At 36.0% G+C, this 11,730-nt stretch overlaps 2 protein-coding genes and 1 long non-coding RNA gene across 4 annotated transcripts; 1 reads left to right on the forward strand and 2 right to left on the reverse strand.

Moving 5' to 3' along the window:
* Positions 1-694: 694 nt before the first annotated feature.
* Positions 695-3,482, forward strand: LOC131004308 (alpha-1,3-arabinosyltransferase XAT3-like). Its single transcript, XM_057930959.1, has 4 exons — positions 695-898; positions 1,037-1,129; positions 2,175-2,279; positions 2,345-3,482. The coding sequence occupies exons 1-4, from the start codon at positions 760-762 to the stop codon at positions 3,427-3,429; spliced, it is 1,422 nt and encodes a 473-aa protein (XP_057786942.1). The 5' UTR covers positions 695-759; the 3' UTR covers positions 3,430-3,482.
* A 4,808-nt stretch (positions 3,483-8,290) lies between these two features.
* Positions 8,291-10,232, reverse strand: LOC131004305 (uncharacterized). Of its 2 annotated transcripts, XR_009094958.1 has the most exons (3): positions 9,987-10,205; positions 9,054-9,108; positions 8,291-8,586 (listed from the first exon to the last, which is right to left on the reverse strand). It is a non-coding gene; the product is annotated as an uncharacterized LOC131004305 (long non-coding RNA). The 2 variants fall into 2 exon arrangements; XR_009094957.1 differs by lacking the exon at positions 9,054-9,108 and having other exon boundaries at positions 9,987-10,232.
* A 383-nt stretch (positions 10,233-10,615) lies between these two features.
* Positions 10,616-11,092, reverse strand: LOC131004295 (uncharacterized). The gene has a single exon (XM_057930943.1). The coding sequence runs from the start codon at positions 11,090-11,092 to the stop codon at positions 10,616-10,618; it is 477 nt and encodes a 158-aa protein (XP_057786926.1).
* Positions 11,093-11,730: the final 638 nt, after the last annotated feature.

Below are 11,730 nucleotides of genomic sequence, written 5' to 3' on the forward strand. Positions count from 1 at the left end.
ATTTTTTCTTAAAATCTGTGCCCTCTTTCGCTAGGACATGAAATTGGTGGACGGAGAGAGTATAACATGTATACAAGATGTAAGCATCTCTTGTTCATGTATTTTATGAATTATAATTGTTCACGACGTGACAATCTCTTGTTCATGGTCCGTACTTCTCACGAAAAGATGTAATTCTCACTTGATCCTAACCCGAATGATTCCAAGAATTGTCAAATGTGGTGAGAAATGAAAATAATTTTGAAACGTTAAATTTTCAAATCCTATAGTTGATAATTATTTGGAGGGAACGAAATTTTACTTGGGTTTAAATTTTAGAGGGCGTGCAAATTTTACTAATTAATTGAATATCGTTATTCAAACTTTATATTGTCATATTCAATATTATATATTGACTTATTTATCATTCTCATTGCTCAGTGGAACCTAACCCCATATATGAAAGTTGACGTAAATCATAAATGTTTTCTTACATGGGGTTTGCTGTAACTGAAAATATTATTTCAAAGCATCATAGTACCAATCAACCACTCCATAACCACCAAACTATTTGCCATTACAAAAGGCAGATAAGGCAAATATATCACTCAGTAGTTGCACTGATTCCGTTAAAAAGTGTTACTTATGATTATAACTTTGGTTTATGGCCATCTTCCTCCTCACTTTTCCATCTTATTTATTAATCATCTGAAATGTAACACATTAATCAAGACCTCTCTCTCTCTCTCAAAGAGACCAGTAATTTGTTTCCAAGTAAATATGTATAATCCCATTTTTTCGAAAAGCTTTAGTCGAACCGAACGCAAAAGGTTTGGAAGTTGTGCAATCTTTTTGTGCTTCATTATTGCATTGGGCATTTCCTCAAGCTTGAAGCCTCATTTGCATCTCCTCTCACTCAGTAAATCATTTCATTCTCTACTTAATCGTATTTATTTAATTATTTTCAGGATAACATTATATATATTATGTATATATATATATATATATATATATATATGAAGCTGCTAGCTCACTTTAATATTCTTGCTCTTTGCAGTTGGTGACGCTGTGAAAACGCAGCTATCCATCACTGATGTGGGAAACATGCTTGTGGTTGATGATGGCACCAGAAGAATCATCAAACCTATTGGTACCAATACTATACATTTAGTTTAAGCATATAATTAATTCTAGTACATGAGTTAATATATCTACATATCCATTTTTATATTGAAAAAGTAGTCATGAAGCTTAAAAACTACTCCCTCCGTCTCTCAAATAATTTTCTACAAATGAGGGACATGGATTTTAAGACGAAAATGTGAAAAAGTAAAAAGTAAGGATAAATGGAGTATTGTGAGCGGTGAAAAGATGAAAAATATGGTAAAATGTAAATGAGGTATTATTAATGGTGAGTATTAATTGTCCAAAAATAGAAAGAAAAGTTTTTTTGGGGGACAAGCCAAAAAAGAATAAAATTTAGGAAGTTATTTGAGGGACACGGAGTATTTTAAATTTAAATTACTATTTTACCCTAATTCACAAGTAAAAAATCTCTGTTTTTTTTTATATATAAAACAAGTAAAAAATCTATGTGATTGTGAATCATGTAGGCAAAATAGAGTGAATCTGGAACATAAAAAAGAATCAATTTGGTCATGAATTATAGAAAAACTAAGGTCCATTTACGACTAAGAAGCTTCGTGATTGTGAATTGTTGGTAAAATAGAGTCAATTCACGACTAATGAGTTTCGTGATTGTAAATTATTACTATAATAATAAGGGTAACATTAATTGTAAGAGTGACTATTTCTTTATCTTTTTTAATCTTATGGTGCATCTTCTTTTGTTGTAAATTTATCTTCGATTATTTTGATTAAAAACAAATTAAATACTATTATGTAAGGACTGCTACTAATCTCAATACAGATGAGATTGAATACAATGGTTGTAAATTTTAGACAAAATATAGCGAATTTACAACTAAAAATCACTTTGGTCATGAATTATAGGTAAACTAAGGTCGATTCACAACTAAGATCAACTTCTTGGTTGTGAAAAAATAGGGTCAAGTCACGACTAAGGAGCTATGTGGTTATAAATTTATCATGAGAAAAATTTGAAATTTTTTTCAATTTCTTTTTTGAAAGTTTATCTACGAACTGCTACTTATGGAATCATGGTGCGCATGCAGTTGTCAATCCAACCGAATATCTGCAGCTGCCGAGTGATGCTGCTCAAAATAAGCTCATCGTTAACCACACAACCAATATCATCACATCTACAGATTCCGAAAATGGTAATATTAATGCAACATAATCATAGTATATATGGTATGATCCTTAACCCAGTGAATGTTTTCAGGTAGTAAGATGGAGCCAAAACATGCAACAATGTGCAGAAATTCAAACTATTGTGAGATGGAAGGAGACATAAGAGTCCAAGGCAAATCCTCCACAATAATGCTCTCATCACAGTCCATCCAATCTTGGAGCGTAGAGCCCTACCCTCGAAAGGGAACCTCCCGCGTCAAGAAATGGACAATCAAACTCGTTCCACACGTGCCAAACTGCACTCAACATCACACCCATCCAGCAATCCTCTTCTCAATGGGGGGATTCGCAGGAAACTATTTCCACGATTTCGCAGACATCTTGTTTCCCTTGTATTTGACTTCCTCCCACTTCCAAGGGGAAGCGCAGTTTCTCGCAACCGATCACAAGCCCTGGTGGATAACCAAATTCAGACACATCCTAAAAAAATTGACAAAACACAGCATTTTAGACATCGATGGAGAGACATCACAAGTCCACTGCTACAGCAAGATGCGAATCGGCCTCAGATTCCACAGAGAGCTCATAACCAATAATCCAGTATCATCACCATCGATGCAGGACTTCCGGCTGCTGCTGAGAGATGCCTACTCCCTGAGGAGGGACGGGGCGGGGCGTACGCCCCGGCCCCGTCTCATGATCGTGGATAGAAAGCGTACGAGGGTCTTGACAAACAAACGCCAAGTCTCGAAATTGGCAAGAAAGATGGGGTTTGAGGTTGTGGCGGCAAATATGCCGGGATTCGCGGGGGCCGTGAACTCGTGCGACGTGCTGGTGGGGGTGCACGGGGCCGGGCTGACGAACATGGTGTTCTTGCCGGATAGGGCGGTGTTGATTCAAGTTGTTCCGTTTGGAAATGTTGATGGATTCGGTAGGCTTGATTTTGGGAACCCTGCGGCAGGGATGGGGTTGAGGTATTTGGAATACAAGATTGGAGCCGAGGAGAGCTCTCTAAGCCGAAAATATTCTAAGGATCATCGGATTTTGAGGAATCCAGAATCGTATGTGAAATGGGAGCAAGTGTGGTCGATTTATTTGAATCAACAGAATGTGACACTTGATTTGCGTAGGTTCAAACCCACTTTAGCTAAGGCCCTCAAGTTATTACGACGTTGAGTGCTTTATTTATTTCATTTGTCATATAATCTTATTTATCTAATTTAGTACTAGCAGTGAGTATGTGCCTTGCACTTGGTTTTATTATTTAACATGATTAATTGTTACGATGAATAGTATTTTCCAGGATTGAAAAGATGTTTAGAAATGTTTATAAGTATGATATGTAGGCATCACAAAATGAAACCATTCTATAGTTATATTTTTTGGAAGTAAAAATATGAGCCAGGAAAGAATAAGAGGATTCTATGAGATGGCGCCGCTCTTTGAGAACCGAAAAACCTAGCCCTAGTTTCCGATGGTTTCGACGGCGGAGGTTTCCGGCAACGTTTCTCCACGAACGTCGGGCGCGTCTTCCCAGCAGCGCCCCCCGACTGTTCTTTCTCTCCAGAAGTTCTCTCATCCTACTGCTCACGTGGGGCTGAAGGCTCCAACGCCGATTCTCGTTTTGTTGCGCCGACTGTTCCGATCAAGGCTTCCGCCTGTCTGTCAGCAGACAGAGGCACCCTCAATCTCCCCTCGGTTTCTGCAAATTTTGAACGACAATTGAAACCCTCTCTGAATGGGGTTAGTAAGCAAAACTTTCAAGTTAATCTCAGGAGCACAGCGGATGTCCCTGCTGCACCTGTTTCTGTGAATTCGGCTGAGCAACAGAACGTCTCATACGCTCGGATTACTGCCCCTCCAACGGTTCGACAGCCGGATTTACCAGCGCATAAATTTCGTGCCCTCCCTCTGGTTAGGAATGGTGATCAGGGTACTCATGTTATACCACGTGATATTCAGGTTTCTCAATTGAATAAGTTTAAGCATGCTCTTATCGGCAGACTTTTGTTGAATAAAGGCGATAAGTCGAGGCCTTCTCGTGAGTTAAAGGTGGAACTTTAATCGCTTTGGAAAATTTCGTCTCCCTGGCACTTGATGCCGATGGGAAAGGGTTACTATACTCTCAGATTTCAGTCGCAAGAGGATAAAGCCGCTGCCAAAGCTAATCTTCTATGGGATTTATCTGTCGGATCGCTTTGGTTACGTGATTGGGTACGTTGCTTTAATCCCTACAAGGAATCTTCTTCTCTCACTCAGGTGTGGGTTCGAATTTATTATTTGCCTGTGGAGTTTTGGCATCCTGAAGTTATTTCGGGTATTGGAAGTTGGCTTGGACAACCGTTGAAAATTGATGGAAATTCTATGACTGAAGATGTAGGACACTTTGTGCGTATGTTGGTTGAAATTGATTTGGCACAGCCTTTGTCGGTAACGCTTAATATTGATGGAGGGGACTACGTGTTTCCGGTGGAGTTCAGTTATGAATATATTCCCATTTTTTGTCATCGATGCAAGATTATGGGCCATTCGGTGGAGAAATATCGCAAGGGTGACAAATCACAGGGAAAGACAATAGATGAGGTGGAAAAGGGGGACAAAGGACCGTAATGGCACGCTGTCGGGAAGGCGGTGGTGCAAGCTTCGGTGTTGCAGGCTAACACTGAGGCTTTGGAGGTGGTCGATACTAATGACTCCTCGGATCATTTGCCAGTTACGTCTGTTAAAGTTGTTGAGGTGAGGTCTGCTCGGACTGAGCGTGCTCAAGTGGAGCAGACCACGGGAGAGCAGAAGTCTGGGAATTACTTTGCCCCTTTGGTGACGGCGGAGCAATCAAGCGAGATGGCTGACCATAAGCAGATTATTCAGCCAGCTAATAGTGACGAGAAGGTGGATGAGGATCTTGAGATGGAGACCCCGTCTGGGAATAATAAAGACTCTCATACTCCAGATTTTGCTAGTCATATTAGTCGGTTAGAGGAGCAGGTTAGTCAGGGAATGCAATTGCTTGTTGATCAAGCACCGCCTAAACGACGGCGGCGTCCTCCAAAGGGTATGGAGCGTCCGCGCGTCCCACAACCTTTGGAAGATGGCATAAAGAGTCGACTCCGTAATGCGGAGGAAATGGGTTATAAGTCGAGGGAGTTTGTTATCGATAATAGCAGAAGTGCTAGTAGTTGTGTTATGAACAATATCTCTAAAGGACGTTGGTCGGATGAAATGGAGATGGACGACTTCTGCAACAACATGGATTATTCTTGAGATTGGGTTTCTGTACGCTGAAGTTTTAGGCTTCCTGCGTTTTCTCTTTTTATTTTTTTCTTTCTTTTGACGAGCTCCTTTTCGAGTCTCGGGCCCCTAGTCTGCGTCCTTGTGCTTTCACGGGTTTTTTCTTTTTCTTTTTTATATAAAACTTCAATTTAATAATTAACGCACATGGTTTGGTCAATCTTTATTTTTTTACAAGACATAGATAATTAATAAATTTTCAGTAACGATATAATAATGTTTTTTAAGAGGCTAAGAGGGACTACTACAATTAATAATGCTAAAAGATTATTTGTGATGAAGTATAATTAGCTTTATTTCTTCATTGAAACATTACTTATTTTTTTATAAGAAGTGATCATGAAAGATTCAATGCCATACTCCAAATTATATTGAAAAAATCATAGTACGTACATTAAATTTGTAGAAGATATAGTTTTTAGAGAGAATATATCTTTTTATATCAAAGCATAAAACATAGAAGTTTTTACACCCATTCATAAGAGTATAAATTTTTAATACCAAAATCAATGAAAATACTAAAGTTATTTGTTGACTTATTCCTTCTTTTCTTTTTTTAATTTTCGTATATACATTTTAAACCTCAAAAAAATTGATTGCATGTTGAATTAATGTAAGAGAGGTAGTTGCATCTCATTAATCACTTTAAACAACAAGAATAAGTGGTAACAAATTCAGAGAGATAGTGGAGAGATTCAAGAGAAACAAAAGATGAAAAATGAGTTTCTTTAAATCCTTGTAAAACTTACACGATTATTAGATAAAGAGGTGTTGAAGTGCAAATAGGACGCATGTATCGTGTTTCTTGGTTCATAAAGAAGGTATGGAACTAAATTTATGATGCAAAAGTCTATTTTTTTCGAGAGTTCTTCCGCACACGATCGTGGGCATGGTGCACACGATCGTATTATATATAATCGCATGAAATAGGAAATATTGTTGAGGTTAAGTTACAATGCAATATATTTGCATGTTTAAAAATATACTTAGAAAAAACGAAATTGTAAATATAAATTGATGATCGTGTGTTGAAGAACTAGGGTTATGTTTGCCACGGCTAGCCACGTTGTGCATGTTTCGTGTACACGAAACATGCACACGATCGTGTGCCATATAGAGGTTATTTTAAAAGCTCGTTCGATCATGATATTGGTGGTTGATTTGTTTTTTTTATGAATCTCAGATGTCATGGACACGTGTATTGATTCATCACAGTGGTTGTTGGGAGCGATCGACGTATGTAGATGACGATTCATTTTTTATCTTCATCGATCAAACAAAATCGTTCTAACCTCGTGAAACTTATTGGAGAGGGTTTGGGTAGTCGAAAAGGGACCGATTACAAAATATGGAACTTGACGAACATGGCCAACTACAACAAAGTAAAAGTTTTATTGCAGAGTGATATAAAGTTAGTTCGATGGTTGTTAGAACAATATATTGACTTTTGTGGTTGGAGGGCAATGTTAAAAACTATTTGTGACTTTTGTCGACTCTTTCAGATATTATGTGATATTATATGGATGTATTGTGTTGTTTTTGTGTCGAAAATAACAATTTTTTGGGCTTCCTGCCATACACACGGTCGTGAATCACGCGATGGGAACAACCGTGTCCTGCGGTTGTGTGCCACGTGCCACGGTGTGCGTGAACTACGTGCATGATTGATTAACAAGACATAGGCACATGATAAAGGGGATCGTGTGCAACGTGGCCTTTTCTTAGATGCACACGGTGTGGGCCTGCACCGTATGGACAAGAACACTATCAAATTCTCATTAAATAGATGCCAAATAACCAATTTACGTGTGATTGACTCTGTATGTGCGTTTAATTCGAACAAATATGCATATATTGTAGTGTTATATGTTAAATTAACAAAATTCATAACATATAGTGTATAATCTAGAGATAATGAGGAAATTAGTAATACAATATAACATCTTGTTATGTACAAAGTAACTCTTATACTAATGAATTTGATGAAGGTTATGCATTAAACGTTCGAATTAGATGTTATGTGGTTATAAATGTTAAAATAATCTATAAGATAATCGACAAACACTTAAATCGATAACACAAGGAATAAAAAATGGCCCTAGGTGAGATTTCTTGTGCACACAATGCAGGCCACTACCGTGTACATGATATAGTGCATCGTGTAAACCGTGTGTACCAACTGTGTGCAGAAATCGTGTGCACGATTAAGATTCCAACATTGTCCACACGGTCTCCACACACGATCGACATACTTCGTGTGCAAATGATCGTGTGCAGATCAGAACGTATAGTTTCTTCCCTATACACACAACACATACTTATAGAACACATAAGTCATAAGAAGTTCAACTATATCCAAAAACACATAGTCATAAGAAGTTATAGAGTACATATAAAATTACAAGTTCAAATACTCAAAAACACCTAAATCTTGTTCTCAAACCCATTGAGAACCATCAACGGCTAACCAATATATTCTAATTGCCACATATTTCCTATAGCTCGTAATGTACTTGTCATCAATTGACACATCACGATGTTGGGCTACTGCATTGATGAGAGGGTCAAAATACATAATGGCATATGGGCCACAGTTAGTACCGTCAGACTGGATGAACTACTCCAACACCGGCATCTTCACTAGTGTCGCAGCCGGGCCTAGGAGAAAGATAGCTAGACCAGGTATCGTACGATTAGGGTGGAGAAATGAGAGATGGAAAGTAATTGAAAGGAAACTAAGACAAATAAATAATTAACAACTCACATATATATAATCAATGAATTTCAAGAGGTTCGTCATCATCAAACTTTAACAAAAGAAGTTTAAACCAAATAAACATCATAACCAAGATTTGTCAAGCTCATATACAGGTTAAGGTTTTAAAACATTCTACAACACGTCAAAAGTGATAAGAGAATTAAAGTGTTGCAGCGGAGTACATCATTGGACATTATGTATGAAGACACAACATCCTGAGCCTATTATTATTTACATAAACGAAAAAGCTCAAGCTCAGCACACTTCCATCTTCATCCCAACTTAACCTGCACATTTAGAAAGATATGCAGGGCTGAGTACCAAAAGCACTCAGTGAACATGTGCCGAAAACATTTGAAACTCTGCATGATAATGTTATATATTGAACTTGCCACTTTAAGCAATACACAAGTGATTTCTAAAGCAACCTGTGTTTGCTAAACTGTTTTTACATAGTAATTGAAAGTGTCTGCGCAGACTAAGTTCTCATACAAGTATTACCATATCTACTAATCTCTATAAACACGTTGAGAAGTAGGCCTCCTTCCCAAACGTAACGACAAGTTAACTCAAGGTTAACCGTCACTCTGTGTACACAAATCTTGACTCGCTCAGGACCCGAATTCGTTCTTCTATGTAGATGGTATCATACAAATCTCAAATATTGGCAAGTCAACAATTTTAAAATAAATGCATACACTTAAACTTTATATAATAAAGTATGCATCTTTGTTTCTTGAGTTAGTAAGCCCACCTGATATGTTTCTCTTACTTCGTACTCTAGTGTTAGGCTCGTTCCTAGCCGGAACCTTTAAATAGATAAAGAATTTTTTGTATGAAAAATAAGTAAGGAAATATATATATGTATATATATATATATAAAAATATAATATTACAACAATAACTCATATTTGCTATTCACTTATTATCCTAACATTTCCTCACAACATATCATCAATACAATAACACCACTCTCTCCTCTTAACTCAAGAAGAAAAGAAAGAATAAGCTCATAGATGTTTGTCAATTCTCAATGAATAGATACATATCTAGTTTAATAAATTAACTTTATCAATCTCCTCAATCTCTTTGAAATAAAATCTCGATGATCTCAATTTAAACTCAATTATTAAAGCCACTAATCTCATCCATATGCATAAAAATAGCAACTTTATCACTTCCCTGCTCTTTATACAATAGAGCTTTATAAAAGAATTGGGTAGTAGGGCTGTTCTAATCTCAATAATTAATAAAATCACATCATAATATACCTATAACCATCAGACAATAGCATATGAACCTTCTTAGCTCAAAGCCCTAATTTTCACTAAACTAACAAAATCAATTTTCCAAACTATGTGGTGTAAATTCATAATATACTCATATATGAAATAATTATAGCTCAAGAACACATATACGAACTCAATTATTCAAGAACTTATCATAGCTCTTCAAACTCAAACATAGGGTTTACACTAACTTGAGCAAAATCAAAATTAAGTAACAATTAACACAATTAATCACCATAATCCGGCTTAGGAATATCAAAAACATAATATATCTCAATATTAAGACCATACTTCAACTCTAACATTAAATCCCCAAATTTTTCGAAAGCCCTAGAATTGAAAGAACAAATTTTCTTCAAGCTAGAATTGTAGGAAAATAGAGAATTGAAGAAATTCACCTTTTTCTTTCAAGATATTGGAGCTGTCACTTGAAATTTCTCTACGAAATTAGCTTGAAAGAAGGAAATGACTGTTCTTCTTTTGGGGAAAAAGTCGGCTGTTTGAGGATGAAGAAAAGGAAGAACTTTCCTCAATTTTAAAATAATATAGTACTTAATTATCCTATTTCCTTTCTCCTTGTTCTTTTTTTTCGAAAATTGAGTACTAAGACACTTATCAAACCGACTTGATATATACATATACAACTAAATTTGGGGCCTCTACAGCTCGGCCCAATTGAAAAAAAAAATATAAAAATCCTTTAACTCTAACTTAATGGAAGAGTGTATTAATAAATTAATTTATAAATAAAAGAAATTATTCTAGAAATAAACTTAAATAAATATTTTCCAATTACAAAAATTTAATAAAGCTATCTATCAACAACTATTCACCTTCGCGAAAATAATAAATAAATATCCTCATATTATTCACACTATTGATTTAGTAATTGTTCTTAATTACTAAACCAATTAACTCATTAGTAGGTAATACTCAAATAATTAAATAGCATTTCAAGCTATTTAATTCTTTTAATATATATATATATATATATTATAATAAAAATATTATAAAAATATATGGGGTATTAGCTCTCCCCCTGAAAATAAATTTCGTCCCGAAATTTGCGTACCTCGCTAAATAACTCAGGGTACTTCTCTCTCATCTTGTTCGCTAGTTCCCACGTCGCTTCCTCTCGCCCATGGTGTCTCCATTGGACCTTGACTAAAGAAATGGATTTATTTCGCAGTTTCTGGATCTTTCTATCCAAGATCATTTCAGGTCTCTCTTCATAGTTCATATCTGCTTCAACTTCTATCTCTTCTTGGTGGACGACATGTTTGGGGTTGAAGACGTACTTTCGCAATTGCGACACGTGGAACACGTTATGCACATTGCCAAAATTTGGTGGAAGTGCTAATCTGTAGGCGACTGAGCATATTTTCTCCAAAATCTCGTACGGTCCTCTGAATCTCGGTCTTAACTTTCCTTTCACTCCAAACCTGGATAATCCTTTAGTCAGCGAAACTTTTAGAAATACTTTGTCCCCCATCTCAAACTGCATCTCGGTTCGTCGATTATCGGCATAAGATTTTTGTCTATCCTATGCCTCTTTCATTTGTTGTTTGATCTGTCGGACAATTGTAATCATCTCTTCCACAGCTGACTCAACTAGAAACACCTCTAAGTTGACTTGCAATAGAACAAGGACATCCTAGCGATGGTAAGTTGACCTAGTGTCATCTCTCAAGGAAGATCTTTAAGGGCTTTTAATTATGTCACAAGAAAGCTGTAAAATTAAGATTATTAAACTAAAACATGAAAAATAAATTAACGTGAATTAAACTTAACTAGGCAAAAAGGAATTATTAACTAATGCTTGTAATTTAAACTTAACTAAAAACTTAATCTTAAAATTATCTAGGCATGAAACTATTAAACCCTAGGCAAGAATTAAACGCATAAAAGTAAAAGAACTTGGAAATTAAATACTAACTAGGAATTTAAATACTTGTAATTTAAAAGCTTCTAATCTAATGAGCATAAAACTAAATTGCATAATTTAAAGTGCATAATTTAAATTGCAGAATTTAAAGAAAGCAACTAAAAACAAATAAATAAACTTAATTGAAGAAATACCGTAAATCGTCTCGAGAAGTAATCTGTCACGTAATTACAACTCTAAACGGGAACTAATCTAAA

This window comes from Salvia miltiorrhiza, unplaced genomic scaffold (assembly GCF_028751815.1).
Source record: "Salvia miltiorrhiza cultivar Shanhuang (shh) unplaced genomic scaffold, IMPLAD_Smil_shh original_scaffold_371, whole genome shotgun sequence".
In the NCBI taxonomy this organism is placed as follows: Eukaryota; Viridiplantae; Streptophyta; class Magnoliopsida; order Lamiales; family Lamiaceae; genus Salvia; species Salvia miltiorrhiza.